The 20,082-nt window shown below is 41.8% G+C and overlaps 1 protein-coding gene, 2 long non-coding RNA genes and 1 pseudogene across 5 annotated transcripts; 1 reads left to right on the top strand and 3 right to left on the bottom strand.

The window, feature by feature from the left end:
• Positions 1–1,488: 1,488 nt before the first annotated feature.
• On the bottom strand, positions 1,489–11,438 carry LOC116612868. Of its 2 annotated transcripts, XR_007312307.1 has the most exons (3): positions 9,222–11,438; positions 2,145–2,369; positions 1,489–1,885 (listed from the first exon to the last, which is right to left on the bottom strand). It is a non-coding gene; the product is annotated as an uncharacterized LOC116612868 (long non-coding RNA). The 2 variants fall into 2 exon arrangements; XR_004294021.2 differs by lacking the exon at positions 9,222–11,438 and having other exon boundaries at positions 2,145–3,798.
• A 24-nt stretch (positions 11,439–11,462) lies between these two features.
• On the top strand, positions 11,463–12,073 carry LOC116607175 (annotated as a pseudogene).
• Positions 12,074–14,357: 2,284 nt separating this feature from the next.
• On the bottom strand, positions 14,358–15,370 carry LOC116606960. The gene has a single exon (XM_048727459.1). The coding sequence runs from the start codon at positions 14,838–14,840 to the stop codon at positions 14,358–14,360; it is 483 nt and encodes a 160-aa protein (XP_048583416.1). The 5' UTR covers positions 14,841–15,370.
• A 429-nt stretch (positions 15,371–15,799) lies between these two features.
• Positions 15,800–18,730, bottom strand: LOC116612854. 2 transcript variants are annotated; one of them, XR_007312308.1, is made up of 2 exons: positions 17,772–18,730; positions 15,800–16,943 (listed from the first exon to the last, which is right to left on the bottom strand). It is a non-coding gene; the product is annotated as an uncharacterized LOC116612854 (long non-coding RNA). The 2 variants fall into 2 exon arrangements; XR_007312310.1 differs by having other exon boundaries at positions 15,800–16,973.
• Positions 18,731–20,082: the final 1,352 nt, after the last annotated feature.

A 20,082-nucleotide genomic window follows, 5' to 3' on the forward strand; every position in this document is an offset into this window, starting at 1 on the left:
CTGTTCGCCTCGTATTAGCGCTAACCTAGGTCCGACATAACAAGCATAGCAAACAGCGACGTTAGCAGCGGTGGCATATACCCCTCGCTTTCCAGCGTCTGCCCCCCGCAAACGCACACGACGCCTACCGCTCCGGCAAGCATCGGCGGCGACGTGCAAAGCTTTCGACTCCAGAAAATATGTGACACTCAGGCGGTCCTAGACAACGAGATAACGCATCATCGACAGGTGCGGAAGAAGTATAAGAGCGCCTTTGCCGTTACCCATGCTGTGTCTGTGGCATCCGGCATCGCTGCAGGGGCGCTTTCCAGCGCCGGGGTGGGGGTCGCTTTGAGTGGGATAGGGGTTCTGATCGGCGGTCCGCTGGCAGGGGTCGCTGGGCTGGTCGGTGTCGTGGGCGCGGGGGTAGTCTCTAGGGGTCTTACAAGCAAGGTGGCCAAACACGAAGACACGATGGTTTTAGCGAAGAGTAAGAAAAACTCGATCAGCGAGCTGGTCTCTAAGGCTCTGCATGACGGGCATATCTCAGACGAGGAGTTTCGGCTAATACTTCAGGAACAAGAGAGATACTACGCGCTCAAGGCCGCTATCAGAGCTCGACACGGCCTCGCACCGCGTGATAAAAAAAGCAGGAAAGGGCCCTCCCTGGAGACACGCGAAAAGATGAAAAAGAGGCTGCGAGAAATTCGCGAGGAGTTCGGGAGCGAGGTGTTCGAGTAAAACTCAGGTTTAAACGCCACGCCAGCGCGGCCGAAAAACGGCTCCGTAGGTTGGCGGCCCTCATCGTTTTCACGGCCCTAGCACACGTCCCCGACACCATCGCTAATTACCCATCTGCGCGAAGTGGTCCCGACGTAGATTAAATTATTAATCTACGCGTCACAGAAAGTCCCTAGCCTGAAGTGGGGCTAGGAGGCCCGGAGGGGCGATTTGCGCCCCCCACTCGCTTCACTGAAAGCGGGGCTGGGAGGCCCGGAGGGGCGATTCGCGCCCCCCTACTAGTTCCAAACCCCCTAGTCCCCCCCATGGACACAGTACTTTACATGATATATAGTCAAAATACCCCTGAGTACGGGCCTGTAAAAGTGCTCATACAGCATGGTCCAGTCAAAGGCATAAAAAACAGGATGAATAAGAAATGATTCCTATATTTATGATGTGTAGGTACGCAGTGTACACATGGGCATTTGGGAGAAGTGTAAAATACTCCTTTTTTGGTATGGAGTAAAGTATAGCAGTTCATTACCTTAATGGTGTGTGTAGACTTTACCCAACTTTTGGTTGGTGTAAAAGTAAATTCTGCTGTTGCAGAATGTATGTATGCCTCAGTCGTTGTTGATCCTTCAGTATTACTAGGTTTAATGGATGTATATTCTTTAGATTTTGTTGTTGCTTGAGCTGCAGTGGTTGATTCAAATTCTGCTGTTGATGCCTCATTTGTTGTAGATTCGTCAGTAGTACTAGGTTTAATGGTTGTATATTCTTTTGTTTTTGTGGTTGCTTGAGTTGCAGTGGTTGATTCTGTTGTAATTTTGGCAGTTATGGTTGATGTTTGTGGTCTATTAGTACTAGTTTTGGGTATTGTTATAGGTGTTTTGGGTGCTTTAGTGGTTTTTGGTGTCTCAGTAGTGGTAGGTGCTACTGTTGTTGATAAGAATATGTCATCTGTAACAAAAACAAATGCAGAGTAAATGAACACAAAAAATATAATGGGGTTAGGCATTTGTGTTTCTACTAGGGTATTTTTATAACTGGAAAAAATTTTACATGATAGAGTTCCTTTAATCTATAAAACAATACAACTTGCTAGGGTCTTGTCGTTTGTTCCATTGCAGCGAATTGGCACCCTCACAATCCTCCCATTGTAGGACTGACTCGGCTGCCACTACAAAAAAAAAGCAGAATTAAAAAAAACATACTACAGTAGTATTTCAAATATTGTGGTAATTGCCAATGATTTGGGACTGGGTACTAGTTGTTGTTGTGTAGTTTAAGAGTCCTCGGCGTGTTCTGTGTTTGAGTGTAAAAACAGAGGAATTAAAGTGTCAATCATTTAATAAGTCAGTTATTTGCCTGGAAGTAGTTTGTTACAATAAAAAAAGTTTTAAACTATAAAAGTTATAAGTTATAAACTATTTGCATACCGTCAACAAATTGGTCCAATAGTTCGGTGAGTAGAACCCAAACAGGGTTCTTTCTCTGACTTGACTCCACACCCCTTTGTCCCAGTACCGTTTATGTCACATCTTTGGTATTGAGAAACTTGATAAACTGGTGGCGCTTTGATGGGCTCTTTGTGAGACGATAATAAATCAACCACAGGGAGTTTACTTTTAAGGGAACATTCAGCCTTAACTGTATTGTGCAGCCTGTCAGGGAAAAACAATGTTATTGTCAATGAGAGTGGAACCCTCTAAGCTCTCTCAAGTTTGCAGGGATTTCAAGCTATCCAAGCAGAAATGACTCAAGAGAAATAAATTCTTAGAAAATGTAAAAGTTATTTAGTTCCACTGTGCACCCTGCTTTGGACTTGCTGAAGGCTAGCAGCTTGTTTTTGTATCTTAAAGTTATTAGCCTCATTTCCATGGAGGAATATTGCATAAGCATTATGGGCAGGCATGAACAAGCTCAGTTTTGCCAAGGAAAGGGGTAGCAAGGATCTCCAAATTTCGAAAGTATCGCAGAAATTTCACAGCAAAGTCTCGGAATCTCGACGTTTTTTTTTACGCGTCTCGCTTTTTCAAAAATTTTCGAGGTCTGGGAGCTTCGATTTTTTCCACGGTCTGGGAGTTGATCTGTTTCATATTGTTACCATGCTACAGATTTCCAGGTTTTCTTTTTTCGTAGTGTAGCAAAAATGTATTGTAACTCTACTTATTCTTTTTTCAACTGATAGTAGTATAGTAGTTGGCGGTTCCAACGCATTTTCGGTAGAACAAAGCCAACTTCTCTACTACTCTCCCGTCGAATGGAATGGAATCCACTATGTGGAAACTGTTGATGGAATTCATTTTATGCCGGGAATCAAAGTACTAATTAACAAACTATGAACTTGTAATGAATATCTAACACAAGGTAGCGTAGAATGCGAGCAGTGCAAACACGATATAAAGTGACACAGGGCTGATTGTTTTGGATAATTGTGGCTTTAATTTCTAATCACTTAATTAATAAATGTATACAATTTTTTTTCAGAGATCACACCAATTGAAATTAAAACCGAGAAATGGTGGGGCGAATTTACGCCACACCTTAACAACAACATAGTTAAATTGAAAAGCAGACTAGACAAAGAAGGTGATGCGGACGGCGGTGGGTGGTCAAAAGGTTTTTCTATCACTGCGCTTAACACGAGCAAAGAGGTCAGTTTGCGTGCAGAGAAGTGTTTATATACCCTGTCAACGACAGGGCCATCAACATACCTTTTACCGCCAGGATCAATCACCCTTGTCATAAGGCCGCCATCAGATAAACCTCTTATGATATTCTTCGCGTCCCGGCATAAAACCCATTATCTTTTTTGAGGTAATGTGGAATTTATTTAACACAAGGGAGCGTAGCGTGCGAGCAGTGTAAACACGATATAAAGTGACACAGGGCTGATTGTTTTGGATAATTGTGGCTTAAAAGTATACAATTTTTTTCAGAGATCACACCAATTGAAATTAAAACAGAGAAATGGTGGGGCGAATTTACGCCAGCAGCCACACCATGTGGCAAGCCCCACCACTGCTGCAAGCACGCTAGGCAGGACAAGTTCAAATTAAACAGAAGTTGGTTAAGCAATAAATCCCTGAATATGTCAGGCAATAGTAGGAATGCAGAGCAGCCTCTTGTCTGGCATACATCCCTGCCGTTAGAAAGCAATGAGTAATCGTTTTGGTAGACTATAGTGCAGAGCAGCCGCTTGTCTGACATACACTTTACAATAGTAGCCTAGTGAGACAGACCCGAACTGATAGACGTAGGGCGAATACAGATCTTAAATGCGTCGGAACGCCAGCGACCAAGACTCCGAATTTGTGTATCGGTCATACCTTTTTCAGCTGCCCATGTTGCGGCTCCGATTCTAAAGCTATGGGATTTATACCTAGAACAGTCCAGACCACAAAAAACAAGAGCACGCTTCAATTCTCGCGTGAATGAATCGGTCCGTACGGCAGACCCAGCTACGTTGCAAAATAGAGGGCCGGGCCGATCGCCTTGTAAACGGAAGAATTTAAGCAGAAAATCTACCGGACAAAAGAGCGGAACATCCCCTTTTTGAATAATTACGGGAAATGGTCTACGCTCGGTGTTATGTTTGTAATCGGTTATGACCAGCTTGACAGCCTGAATATCCTTAGCATTTTTAAGAAAGGTGACCGATTGGTAACGTAGTATAGCGGATTCCCGATTCGGGGCCTTGATCGATAGCTCACCCACGCGAAAGAAACCATAAAAAGCGGTCAAAAACATTGTCTGAAACATCACCCGGAAATAAGGTGAGGAAATGGTATGGCCGAGCGCTTGGACCAAACGATGCAGCACATCTCGCGTAATTGGGAAACGCACATCAGGCCGAGAGCAGAGCCTTCTGTGGGCCGAAATTATCTTATTGACTAAGAATGTTTTAGTAGGATCATTGGCGAGTTTGTGAACTTAACTTAAACACGACATATAGGTAGAGATAGTAGAGGGAGCAAATTGTTGCGCTGATAAATATGCCACAAAAAGTGCTATATTACTCACGCTGATCGGTAGCGATAAGAAAGATGTATTACAAAAAAAGGCGTGAAAATTCCAAATATTTCTGCCATGCCCGCTGATAGGTTTTTCTAGAAGCCATTGTCAAAGCGGCTGTCAACAAAGCGCTCAAACGAGACTCCAACTCTCTGGCAGAAATTGACGGGGGATTTCCGTGGCTAGAAGGTCCGCCTCGGGTAAAATCTCGCGGAACTTCTCGACCTGTAAGCGCGATAATAGGTCACTTTTTGTGTTAAGAATTCCAGCAATATGCTTTGAGCGAAACAAAATATTGTGCTTCAAGCAGGTTAGGACCAGGTGACGAACCAATACCATAACCTTCGGCTCGCGGGAGGTTTGCTTATTTAGGATTTCTACTACAGCCTGGTTATCAGAAAAGAAAACAACGCAGCGGTTCCGCATCGCAGACCCACAAATCTCGACAGCAAGAACAATAGGGAATAATTCCCAAAATGTAATGTTAAAAGTTCTCCAGCTAACAGGCCATTCGCCAAAGAACCAGTGTTTACCAAAAAAAACCCCGCATAGCCAAGCGACCCGGTAGCATCCGTATGTAATTTTAGAGTGCGAGACGTAAGCCATCTTGAGGACAGAAAGAACGAGCTCCCGTTAAAGTCTCGCAAAAAGGTTAACCAAACGAGCATATCCTCTTTGCAGCCTTTAGTCAAACATATATGATGATAAGGTTTACGCACTCCAATAGTTAAATCATATAACCTTCTTAGAAAACTACGTGCTGGCACAATCATGCAATTCCAAAAACTCGATAAACCAATTAACGATTGCAACTCCTGTAATCTGACGCGGTTTATACTAAGGAAATTGGTCAGTCCTTCAATGCATCGCGCCAGTTTATCTGGGGGTAAACGCGCTTCCATCCGGACCGTGTCAAGCGTGATACCCGCAAACTGGAGTTCAGTGACAGGGCCCAAAGTTTTTTCGCCAGCGATAGGCACCCCTATCGCCGTACAAAGAGTGAGAAACTTATCAAGATCGTTTTGACACTTGGCCTTGGTAGGCGCCAAAAACAAAAAATCGTCTAAGATATGCAATACACCGGATGCTTGTAGCTTTTCACTAGATATCCATTCCAATGACGTCGAGAAAGTCTCAAACAATTTACAAGACAAGCGGAGGCCCATAGGTAGCGTTCAATCGAAATAAAACTTGCCGTGCCACTTCATGACTAATAAATGAAAATCCTCCGGGTTTATGGGGACTATTCGAAATGCAGATTTAATGTCGGTTTTTGCAAGAAAAACCCCCGGTCCCATGGACAATATTATTTTAACTGCATCGTCGATACGGGCGTATCGAACGGAAGCCAATTCCTTAGGAATGCCGTCATTCACAGATAGTCCTGCGGGACGAGCGTGAAGTTGGTTCCTTATTCGCAGTTCCTTTTTCGTCTGTTTCCTTATTCGCTCAGTTCCTTATTCAAATCTGGTGGGGGGGGGGGGGGGGGGTACTTGCATGATACCTTTTAATTCGAGTTGAAACAGTTTTTAGGCATAAAAGTTTATTCAGAACAAGTCTAACAGCATTTTCGTCAGATAATTCTGGTTGCTTTAACGTGCTCTGCTGCTAAGCGGAGCTGTGAACATGAGACTCTATCTGCTACAAAAGGTCAAATTACGCAATGCGTGCAATCGCTTTCACAAATGAATCTAGCAAAAGAGAGGACATCTACCTCTCATCTAATAAATGTATTTGTATATTGAGCTTTCCTTCCAAACGCATTAATATATTTAGAGGAGAATTATTCACGCTTTACTTGACTACGTACGCATGTAGAAGGAATTTGGCCTTGCTATCGAAACCACAATTTGACAGATAGTGCTTGTTGTCAATTAACACATTGGTTACCAGATAAGGCTCTGACAAAACAAATAGATTAGTGCAGTGACACGAATAGGGAACTGTTTCTTTTTCAAGTTAGTTTTCGCGAATAAGGAAAAGGAATCTCCCAACGTCCGATTTCGTTTTACGACTTATCCGAATAAGGAATAAAATATGAAGAGGATTGTCAGTGTTTGCTCATCATTTCTCAATAAAGAAAATGAAATTTCATAGCGCCCGATTTCCCTTACACGACTCCTTTCGAAAGAGTTCTCGAAAAACGAAATGGTATTTCATAACGCCCGATCTCGTTTTATCTACTTATCCGAATAAGGAATAGACTAAAAAGAGGGTCGTTTGTGTTTTATAAACATTCCTCGAATTAGAAAATGGTATTTCATAACGCCTGATTTCGTTTAACAGTCTAACCGAATGGATTGTGGTGTATTTCCAACTAAGCACCGACAATTATGGGTCGTTCACCATGGTACAGTTCCTAAACATTAAAAACATACCCTTCGCTACAAAAATTGGTAAATTCGAACCAACTGATACCGGCTACAACTTCACACAGATACTATCAAACGTGACAATTAAACTACGAATTATTTAGTGAACTGAGTAGTTCACTTGTAAACAAGGCTTGCAAGGCCCTAAGGGCGAGCGAGGGCTGCCAGGAGCCCTAGGTGTGAGGGGAGACATGGGTGACGACAGTTGGCTGAGGTCCCAAAGCTCTAAGACCAGCATGACGGCGCTAAAAACAGGCGTGGGGCGTGGGGAATGGGGAGCTACTGACTTACAACCCAACCGATCCGACTTTTGGGACGCTCTTCTTCGTCGATACACCACTCAAGGCTCCTCTGGGGTATGGTACGACTATAGACACTCTTTTTATGGGGGTGTCGCTCAAGACTACAAACCCAATAATCTACAGCCCGACCGAGAAAATAGCCTTCGAGCTTGAGGCAGTAGGGAAAGACGTAATATTCAACATAGTAGAAAACACAGTTGGCAGTGCCAACGTCAGAGTGACTGAAGTGTCCAGTTACCACGCTAGTCTACAGGGGCAAAAGGGTGATAAGGGCGATAAAGGTGACAAAGGAGACCAGGGCGCACAGGAAGTAAAAGTTAATCCACTAACATACGATAATCTAACACCCCAACAAATCAACGCCCTCAGACCTGGACAAAGATCATATATCACACAACGCATTGTGGTTTCTAAACAACCAAAGCCTTTGGAGCTCGACATCAAGTAACATGAAAATAATAAGAGGAGCCTATATATCAAAAGGGCTGTACCCTAAACACCAGGGTTTCTACATAGTAGACGAAATCTCTACCTATCGATAACACTACCGGACTGACAGCATCTAGAGGCTACTCGAACCGACTGCATAGACCCAAATGTGATGCTTACGATGGGTACCATCAACATCCAAACTGCTGGGTGGGGCTTCCGTGGGGATAGCATTAAAAGAGGCGCCATAGATGGGAAGCCAGGCTTCCGGTTCACTGAGGCTGTAATCGACACAGGTAACTTCATAGGTTTTATCACTTTCACCGTCTCACATAACTCACCAAGCACCCAAAGGTTCCAGGTGTATGCCTTCGGTATCGAAACGGCGGCGAACTATCAAGTGAGTGAGTCGGTCGCCGATGATATAGGAAATAGTGCCTGCATAGCTTCATACAGAGCAAAACACATACACCAAGGCCAAATATTACTCGGCAATGATGGTTGGAGAGAGGTAACTGGCTTTTACATCAGCCTAGGAATGAAGAACAGCCAAAACATAATCAAACTAACCGCGAATTTAGTCCTATACTGCACGGAGATAATCGGTGTGTCCACCGACCCGAGGTTCTACTTCGCTTGGAAGCGGAGCTTTGGGGGCCTCTTTTATCAATTCATCGGGCAGAACATTGTAGCGTCTAGTAACAAAGTAGGCGCCTCTTGGGGTGTGATCATGCCGAAAAACCACCTACACACGAGCACTAATGTAGTATTTGATAACCCTCAGACACTTTCAGCTGTGAGGTACATACTTTTCGTATGGGGTGCTAATGGAACCGTCCCACACTTTACACCGAGACAGGTGCTAACCCAGCGCTTTTCACCAGCAACGTAATGTGTGAGGAGCTATCCGGCGATGTCGAATACATGTACGATAGCACAAAACAGGAAACGTACATTGAAATTATCTAACTGTGTAGTATACATATGGACAATATGTACGAAGCAAGACCGCATGAGAGAGGTGGCCAGATTCACACAACCATCCCAACCGAAGAAGATAATGGTAAGAGTTTCAGACTACAACAAATTTGCTCTATTAAGAACTCTATTAGCGCGAACATCGAACACCACCAAAGAGTTAAGAAAAAGCACGCGAAGTCCCGGTCGATTAAATAAAATAGCTACCGGGTCAGATTTCCTCTCAGTAGCCCTATCGGCTGGGGCATTGGGGACTGGGTTTGGGATCCCTGTGGTTGTACCTTTAGGAGTTCTGTCAGGTGTTAGTGCTATTGTTTCAACAGTGACGGCATCAGTCTCTAAGAGACTATCGAAAAATCTACAGAAACACGCAGATATCGTGATGCTAGCTAAATCTAAATCGAGTTCAATCGATAACCTTATTAGCAAAGCATTGACCGACAACCAAATATCCTCAGACGAATTCAATCTCATTATCAAAGAGGCTGAAAAATATAATGAAATGAGAGAGTCGATACGGGAAAAGGTATATAAACACTCACCTCAGTTGAGAGGGAAAAAAAGCAAGGACCATATCCAAGAACAGATAGAAATGCTAGAAATGAGAGACAAACTAAACAAAACGTTAGCATAAGGTTCTATTATAATAAGACCCTAAGCATATACCAGAAGCATATACATATCTCTAGAGAAAGATGGTGATCACCGTCTCCACACGTCTAGTTATAAACTCACTACCATGAATGTACGTCCATCCTAGATGATCACAAACCTGCTTCCACAACTTCTTATAATATCTCTGTGTCCTAGGACTGATATATTTTATGCATTGTCTCATACTCTGCTTCTCATATTTCAATTGAAACAATTTGTAGAGAACGAACTTCATCTGAATATATCGTTTTCTAGTAAATAATTTATTCATACCCGTCTCAACTTGCTCGAACCTCCTGAGTAGGTCATGCTTATTCCCTTCTAAGTCAAAATCAAACAACACATTTTCTAAATAATACTTCCGATGGTACAATGACTTTCTACGTATCCTGTACATATTCTCGTAAAAATCAAACCACTCGACGGCATAGTCGTATCCATGGTGAACACAACAATTTTTTCATACATTAGCTCCATTGTCATTTACCATATCCTGCCTACCACAAAATGTCTCGAACCTTGCCGAATCTCCCTTAGTCACGTACTCCGCTATCCTTAGATCACAAAATGGAAAATCGTAATATCCCTCTTCCACTAATGCCATATGGATCCCTTTATCACAAACCATTCTATATGCTAATACAAGAGACTATATTTTTACGTGGAGTCATGACACAGCACGTCTAGAACATTCCACTTTGTCAGCGAAAAAGTCCTTAAATGCAATAGGCATGCCCAGACTCGCCAGCGGGGAATCCCCTGACTCGCTCCTAAGAATTAAAACTCCAGGAATGTCACGCAGCAGCCGTAACCATAGGATTGTATCATAAAATGAAACCAGCACACACCGCACGAATTCCACGAAATGAAGAAAGCATATAGTTCCAGTTTATTCATAAGCTGACACCAAAAACTTGTATCATATAGTCTCACCACAATATGATACCATATAGTGTTGTCATCCCACACCGAACCCCGATAAATGACGTCGTGCTGCGACTCCAGTAATTTATTCATAAGCTGACACTAAAAATTATATAGTTTCACCAAAAATCCATAACATATAGTTTCACCAAAAATCTATAACATATAGTTTCACCAAAAATCTATAACATATAGTTTCACCAAAAAATTATAACATATAGTTTCATCAAAATCTTTTTTCATATGATCACACCAAAATATACCTTATAGTCATACCAAAATATGATAACATATAGTCACACCAAAATATACCTTATATCATACCAAAATATGAAACCATACGCTGGTGAGTAGTATAGACTTGGCTTGGTTCGAGCGCATTCCCACGGGATGCGCTGGAGCCGCCAAGTACTATACTACTAATAACATAAGAGGAACGCGACAATATGAATAGGACGACAGAGGGGTATCAGAAATAGAGGGCCCATCCGACTTCTAAACATTGATTTGCAACGTTATGCATCATTTGGAGTTGAACCGGTCTAGGTATCGAGAAAAAAATTAAGACATTTTAAAATTCGACGTTGCGCGCGTGCGCACTGGCTTTCTAAGTCGCATTGAAAACGGACAGAAATACGTTGAAGAATATCACATGTAAATCAAGCATGTGGATTCTCACTATCAAAAGCTTTATAATCATTTGTGCAGGGACATCATCACTGTATATACTAATATTTCTATCGAGCCAAGATAATGCCTACACTTTCACTAAAGAGCTTTCGGTTTTTGGCGGTATGCTTCCACTGAATCAAACCCCTATAGCTACCACCACGAAGATGCTGAATCATAACGTTACGGTTTTTCTACGTCTGACGAGCAACAAAGAGCAGAAACGCCGGTTGTTTTGCTATTTTATGAGAACTTTTGTATTTTACTTGCCGGCGAATCTGCCTGGCAAAACTGTGCTTGTGTTCGATCAGGAATCCGAACAGGACCACAAATTTGGCTCGGAAATGGTAAACCTGACAAAAAACAGATTACCACATCCCAAGTTTGAGGTGCCTAATAAGTCCGTTCAGGTTCGCCAAAGCCGCCGGGATACAACCGGCAACTGTGGAGTACCTTTTCATTGATAAATACACTGATGATGATGTTATAGCGTGGATGGACACCGACGCGGCTTTCACTTTCCCAGTGACTACAACGTCGATATTCAATGGTGGCAAACTACGCGCAATGGGTAGCGAGTGCAGTATGCCAATTAGTTGGATTCAAACATGGACCACGACCACTGAGTTGTTGCTTGGAGTTCCAATGGTTGCGGATTTTATTACTTATTTTCCCGCTTATATTTATCGTGACACTTTCACAAACTGCCGAAATCACATTCTTAAAAGATTCAAGACAAACGATTTCGTAGAAGCTTTCAGGGTTTTTTACAAGGGGTTCATATCGCCCATTTGTATTATTCTAAGCTATGCTTGGCATTTTGAACGAGACCGTCACGACTGGAGTTTCAAATTGTGTTCCAATCTTGCAAAATACAACAAAAAATTATCAAAAGGTGCCCAAATACCGCCCGGGAACGCTCAAGTGTTTTTACCACATCCACAAACAGCTTTCCATCAATACGGCGGCAACGAAAATACGTTTTTAATGTCAAATATTCGCATAAGCTACTGTCTTGCTTAAGAGTCTGAGGCACAGTCAATAGTTAAATGTCCAGCCCGGAATGTGTCTATGGATAGAAGCTCTTTTTCAAGAATTCTTTTTCATCACGATCTTCAAAGAGCGAAGAGCCCCTCTGATACACCGTGCGCTGGCGAACATCGGGACGCTTGTTCAGAATCCTTCAGGACTATATCCAAGATGTAAAACGAGAGTTGGAACAGGCAGCTCGAACGATGGAATGGCAGAATGTGGAAAAAGTAAACGAAATAGCTAAACAAAACGGCATCGAGTGCCCCGCACTTCCTTGAATAATGCGAAATTTCTTGCTGCAGTTAATGATCCGAATTTAATTTACTTAGATAGACAAACAAAAAAAAAAAAACGCGAGAGAAATTTTTCCCTAGCAAATAAATACCATTGAAAGGAGATTTCATACAGTTTCCTGAATTCCTTACCATCCTGTCAATCACAACTCGTATCTTCTGAAGAAACCACCGCTTGCCATCCGCAGGGGCGGGATTAGACTCAACCTCGTTCCCAGGGTTATTTTGCGGCTCGGATTTTAGCGGTGGCCCAGTTTTACTTATAGCAGTTTACCTTTTATGCTGTATATTATTATTTATTGCTTTTCTGGCTATAAAACGCGTTAGTTCACGGCCTAATATTACCCTTGGTATATTTTGTTCGCACTCTGTATTTTGTAGTGTTTACGCTGTACTGGCTATAAATAAGTCAGTTTCAGTTTATTTTCCATGGAAGGTTTACGGCCCAGTTTATCCATGGTATGTGATTTGCATGCTGTATTTTGGGGTGTTTACGCTGTACTGGCTATAAATAAGTCAGTTTCAGTTTATTTTCCATGGAAGGTTTACGGCCCAGTTTATCCATGGTATGTGATTTGCATGCTGTATTTTGGGGTGTTTACGCTGTACTGGCTATAAATAAGTCAGTTTCAGTTTATTTTCCATGGAATGTTCACGGTCCAGTTTATCCATGCTATGTGATTTGCATGCTTTATTTTGTGGTGTTTACGCTGACCGGCTGTTGTCGGTCTCAGTTTATTTTCCATGGAATGTTCACTGTCCAGTTTATCCATGGTATTATTTGGTTTGCATGCGGTATTTTGTATTGTTTACGCTGTACTGGCTATAAAATATGTCGGTCTCAGTTTATTTTCCATGGAATGTTCATGGGCCAGTTTATCCATGGTATTATTTTTTTCGCACTCTTAGTCGGGGAGCAATGACCGAAAAAAAAAAATCGCAACGTAGCACATGTAGTACATAAGCAATCTGTTATCATAGAATTATTGCCACATGTCTAAGGAACAATTCTAGGCACGATGTACTAACCGAACGTTGGGACATCATACTGCTAGGGCCTGAAACGCAGCACCCATATGGTCCCCCTCTTTTTACTTGGCTAAGCCCCTTAAAAACAAATCCAATCATAGCGTGCCGTAGCAGAAAGTAATTTAGTGAAACCTTGGCCAAGGAATAGTTGTTACTAATCTCATTCAAGATATGATGAATGTGTGAGTGTGCGGGTTTCCATAGCGACCGTTGCTATGGAGATACAATTTGCCCCCAAAGTACCCCAAAATTACACCGTTTATACTCGAAAAGTCGCATATATTGTTGTTATCCATTTGTTTTTATGTAAGATTTGATCTATATTGGGTCTACCGATGCCTTATATACAAACTTCAAGGAAAATAAAGAGTTTGTATGGCGTTTTAAATATTTTCTTGTAAACCTGCATTTGCAAGTAGCACAGCCTGCAAACTAACGTGACGCTAAGTATCTATGTAATTAACATACATTATCAGCGAACGGCTTTCTTTACGTTACCAAAACATTTCTTAACGTAACAACCGCTGCCATGGTAACATTTCATACCGATTATGCTAGGCTAGATTATGCAAGTGCCACCTTGATGTGTATTTCTATTGAAATACGCACTTCACTGAGAGAAATATGTAAGAAATTACCGTCACGCCTCGTCATCTGTATCCTCATCACTGTCGGTTGCAGTCTCAGTTCCTTTGTGAGGGTTCTCACAGGTGTCGTCACTCATGCAAAGACATGCCTCCGTGCAAGGTATATCGTTTGCTTTGCATGAGCACAGATCCTCCCTTCGACAGGCGGTTTTGACGCATCTGCAGGTTGTGAGCTCTAACAGGCTCTGGGGGGCAGTGGCTCTAGTCTTCTATTTGTGATCTTCCAGCCATTTCCATCAGGAGAAGAAAGAGGGACCATTGGCTGCAGGCAGTTCTTCCAGATGAATTTCTGATAGTTGGCGCGGATTATGTGTAGCTTGAGGCTGTCACTGGTGGGGGAAAGCGGTCACTTATACTTTGGTGTTTTTGGCAGAACATCCAGTACCGAATTTTGTCAGCCGTCATTCCTGCTTTCGTAGATGTTGTGTACAAAGAGCAGACGAAACACTCTGCTGACTTGATTGTGTCTTCATGTAGAGGTATTACACTTCCAAGTGTCTCGAGGTGCGCCTTGGAGTAAGTATTTGCCATGAGTGTATCCCAAGGCTTCGTCTTGCCGATATTTGCAAGCCCACTCGTCGTGTCACATCCGTTCAATGCATGAAGTCCTGGGATGGCTGCGCACACCTTTGGTCCGAGCTTTCTTGCTGCATCGTGTATAGGAATAAAGCGGACCCTGTCCTTGTATCCCGTCTTAAACCACAACTCCCGGCAGCCTTTGCGTTCAAACACGTGTATTGCCAGAATAGTGGCATCAGTGTCGGGGGACTGGATGACGACTCTTGTCATTTCCTGTGAGGCGTGTGCAGCGTGCAGTAAGATTCTTGTATCTGCTTCCTCGTGGTTGCTGTAGAGCTGGTGCAGCGTTTCTATCTCTCCCTCTCTTACTGCCACTGCAGCTGTCGGGTCATGATCACGATTTTATCCTCACCCTTCAGCTCCCGCTTTCCCTTTTCGCAAAGCTGTTCGCCAAGAAAGGCTGCAAGATTGGTCTTATTTTTCTTGCAGTTGATGTACTTATTCCATTGAATTGACTGAGAAAGTCGTTGGTTCTGGGCGTGGCCCGAACTGCTTCCTTTGAAAAAGAACAATAGTAGTGGCGTGTGTCGTTTTTCGACCATCCAATGTCTCTTTGTTCAAATAATTGTTGTCTGCCGCAACCTGAATGAATGACCCGGGATATATATTTGAGGGTATCACAACGCCTCGACTCTTTTAACACAAAACAATATCACTCTTCCAAACATGACTTATCAAAATATTATTTTGGGATCTGACTCAACACCCAGTGATGCCCTGGTGCCTATTTTCAAACTTTTTGTATATAAAGTGAGACAAAACACTTGTCTTTTGAATCTACAGCAGCTACGAATTGAAGCAGCTACGAATTGAAGAATACGAACGATTGGAAAGAATATGCGCGATTAAAAATGATTCCCTTTCCTACCACAAACGAAAATGGGACAAAATAAATAAATTATAAGCAAGAAGGCTAAAGACCATCTTGGGCGAATCTTTATTGCATCCGCAGGCACAGGTACTATTTGAATATTTAAAATTTATCCTTTTTTTTTCTTTTCTGTTTTTAGTTGTTCTTGCGTCACCCTGCTTTTCCTTTTGCTCACACTAGGGATGATGGGTTGGGCGGGGTGGGTAGTGGTAGGGGTAGGCTGGGGAGGGATGGTGAGGAATGGGGACGGGTGGGATGGTGAATAAGGGAGGGGCTTGTGAGGGGGAGAATACCAAAATAATAGTGAACAATGTATTTATTTAATTTAATACATTTCTGTAATCATGTAAAAAAAACATTAGTCTTGTAAAATACTCACCTCACTTGAGAATCAATAAACAGTTATCATAATAATAAAAAAAGACCAATGCTAATCAAAAAAACAAAAAAAAGCCTCGACTCTTCGACTGTTCCTCTTCTACTGTTCCTCTTCGACTGTTCCTCTTGCGCTAAGCTTGTATCTGCGACTTCCACGTCATCTTGAGAGCAGCAAAGACCGAATCTGTGAAGCATTTTAATCAGCTGTTTTGAGCCGGTCAAATGACGCACAGACATTGCAAGACCTATGTGCTTTGGGGGCTTTATCCGAGCATGAGTGGTGGAATACACGAGATCTTGTGCGATAGCTAAGACCCGTCTTTCGTCGGTGGAGCTGATAGCTGTTGGGGTTGAGATGTCCAGATTATCGGAACTTGTTATCAGAAAGCACAAAAAATCATATAGATCACTTGGAACAACACGCGACTTTACGCTACTGGCACTGAGGCCTCTGCATGTACGGGTTGGATGGCTTGACTTTCATTCAGAATGCTCTTTCTCAGATGCTGCGCAGCATGATAAAGAAGTCGTGTTTTATCGCTCTCGCGCTCTGGAGAGATGGTTTAAGGGGATACCTCGGAATGACTGCTCTTTGCTGCGGCGTTGAAGATATCTTTTAAGGAGATTGATCTCGAGTAAAGCAATTCTGGCTTTGTTGGATCCGCTTGCGCGTGAAAGACAACCTCACATGGATACGTCTGTTGTATCCTCCGCTTCAACCTTTCTGTTCTGTAGCTTCTTGCTGTGTCGCAACCTAGGCCTTCCAGCTCGTTTGGTATGATAGTAACACGGTTTTCATATCAACAGCACGGCCCGATTGTATCTCAGGAAGAATCTTATCCATAAGGTTAGTAAAAGCAATGGTATACATATCCGCTCCATCCACTGCGAAGGACAGATTTCTTTTTGCAACATAGGTCGACCGGCATTCGCGGTGGGACTTTACTTTCGCTGCAATCACGTCTACATCGTTGATGTTTAGTAGCAGGTCCTCGTCGTTTCTGACACGTGCAGCCTACCTGATGGTGTTACTCGAATCCGTGGACGACCCTCATTGCATTTTTCTAGAACCAGAAGCAAAAGCGGAACGACATCTGGGGTAGTGAAAAGCAGTGTTTAATCTCATATATTAGCGTTTACGGAGATACGTTCATCTTTACTTTTAAAAAAGCTAAACGTCAATTTCCCCTTCTTGTTTTTGTCTTTTGAGAACTTGATTGAGTATTAACAGTATAGCAAAACTATATTTGTCGACTAGAAAATAACAAAGCAATTTACAAGTTTAAACGATATAGATTTATTTATTTCTATTCTATTTATTTTATTTTTTGTTTTGGTTTTTTTTGATAAAGATGCTGTGTGTTTGCAAAAAATAGTGAAATGCTTTTGGGAAATAGGTATGAATGAAACTGTTGAAATGTAGTAATATCCATCAAAATGATCAATGGCCATTTATTACTAATACCAAAAGTTTCAAGTTCATGTTAGCTAGAATATCCTACATATCCTATTGTAACGAAATAAAAAGGTTGGGTTGTTTTGTCATGCCACTGACTGTTTGGTAGCGGTGAGCGGCTGCACGGGCGCCAGTATCTACTAAATTTACATACAATTTCTGCATGGAGTTATCAAAACATGCTTTTACTGAATCAACAAAAGACAGGAAAAGTAATTATAAGAGCATTTTTTTGTTGAGACGCAATTCCAAAATTAACTTAATATAAAAAAAAGAAAAACATAAAAAAGGACGCAAACTGCAAACCGTGCACCGGCATTACCGGCACTACATTACATAATCTTGTATTATGATGCAATAATTATTTAAGTTGTCTTTACCATAAATCATGACGCTCATTTTAACAAATTGATAATTTTTTATTACCATAATTCACCTCAAATATCGATGACCTTTGACTGTGAGTGTCTCTCCATTTCTTGTCTTGAATCTCCCGCGTAAATTTGCACTGAAGTGGGGCTTTCATATTCAGATTTTCCCGCGAACATTTTTAAAAAGGTAATGATAATTTAACGCTTTTGGATAGCAACAACATTCACATCAATTATATACGGGATGCTCTCCATCTTTTACATCACCTAGATGTAGATTTACAACAGATAGTATAGTTTGTATAGAGTACTGATCAAAGTTTCAATTTTTACTCCAGTTTTTATTCCAATTAAAAAACAGTTTTCTAATGCGTTGAGTTTGACCTAAAGCAAAACTAGTTGATTAATGAAAAATAATGTTCTTCAACCAATTCTGGGTCATAAGAATTCCATTAGACATGTTTTTGGTAACGTAAAGAACGCCGTTCGCTGATAATGTATGTTAGTTACATAGATACTTAGCGTCACCTTAGTTTGCAGGCTGTGCTACTTCCAAATGCAGGTTTACAAGAAAATAGCTGGAATAGCGGGAATTCCGTTGTTTGGTTGCGTCGTTTCACCATTCAAACGAACCACAAGAGTGTGAAAACAATAAAGAAAACAATTAAAAAACGTTCCTGGTTCAACTGAATCTTGTCTATTCAAATGTATGACCAGGCATATATCGTAAAGAATCTATAACAGCACGTTTTTGTCAAATTGAAACACAAGGGACCATATGATAATATCTGATGGTGAAGTTTTGTTTTCTGTCCTGCTTGATTTGTTTTGCCGGCAAGTTGGGTTGCTGGAGTTTTTAAATTTTCGATACCCACACATTAGATTGAAAATGGTCGCTCCCTTACAACGGCAAAGGCAGAAAATAATTGAGAATTCAGATAATTAGACGTGAAATGCACTCTAAAATGGATTCTGTCTGATATATTTCTGCCGTTTGCATACTTGTCAACCTTGAAAGCTAAAACACCGGAAAATTGCACTTCAAATACAAGAACTGTACTGTATAAGAAATTGTCGATTAAATTTCTCGGGAGATTACAGTAAATGTATTACTGTAATCTGTATAATGTATTTATTATTTTATAAGCCAGAATAAAAAAAAGATGAAATAAAGTAAAAAGATAAAAATCGTTTAAACAGCATTATTGGTATTAATATAATTTTATTAATTTAATTTTATTTTATTCGTTCTCTAAAAATATCTGCACTAGTGGAATCCAGGGTAAGGCGGGGCAGCTTGTTCCATTCTTTTATTGTCCTACAGAAATTGAGTTCTTATAAGCTTTGTTCTTGGACATAACTCGATAAATTTATCTGGATGAGAGCTGCGTAATTGGCGGGTGCGTCTGTCAATATTGTCTGGTATTTCAAGTGCTGATTTTTTTTAACAGCCTTGTAAAATAATGTAAGCCTGGCATCCTGGCGCCTTTTAGAGAGAGGGGGCCACTCCAAATCGTTTAGGATGTTTGTGACTGTGCCAGGAGTCCTATCCCAGCAATTTTTAACAAAACGACCCGCCCTCCTTTGAACCTTCTCAATCTGTTTGACGTGTTTCTTTAACCATGGATCCCAGGCAGAGCTGGCATACTCTAAGTGTGGAAGAACGAGCGATTTATAAGCAGCTTCCTTAATGTTCTCTGGGCAATTGCTTAGGTTGCGCCTAAAAAACCTAAGGTCTGGTTGGCTTTGGACACTTTGTTGTTTATATGCCAGCTCCAGTCAAGTGTGTTCGAGAGCTCGGCGCCTAGGTATGGATGGTGTTCAACTGGTTTAAGGATGTGGTTCATCAATGTGTAGTTAAATACTATAAGTTCCCTATTTCTCGTGACTCTCATGACAAAACATTTTGTTGGGTTAAAGGACATGAGCCATTTCTCTGCCCATTTCTCGATGGAGGTAAGATCAGACTGGAGCTGATGTGCAACAGAAGTTGCCTCGATGACACTGTATAAAAGAGTATCATCAGCAAACAATCTTATGGTAGAAGATTTACAATCATTGCCGATGTCATTTATGTAGTGTAAAAACATCAGTGGGCCGAGAACGGCCCCCTTGGGGCACACCAGATGACACACTTATAGGGGCAGTCCTCCAAACTACAACGTGGAACCTCCAAGTCCCACGTTCTAGCGAGGACGGGAACGTGAGCGTTGAAAGCTAGACTATCCTTGTTCGCTATGTTGTTCGCTATACTTGTTGGTAGTACAAAAACAAGTAAATTCTATTAAAACTAGTTTAAAATTGAGCTAAAAGCATAAGCATTTTATGGCCGGACCCTAAGTAAGTGAAGACGTGCTTGGCCCCTTCAGTTTATAA

Source organism: Nematostella vectensis, chromosome 1 (assembly GCF_932526225.1).
Source record: "Nematostella vectensis chromosome 1, jaNemVect1.1, whole genome shotgun sequence".
NCBI classification, from domain to species: Eukaryota; Metazoa; Cnidaria; class Anthozoa; order Actiniaria; family Edwardsiidae; genus Nematostella; species Nematostella vectensis.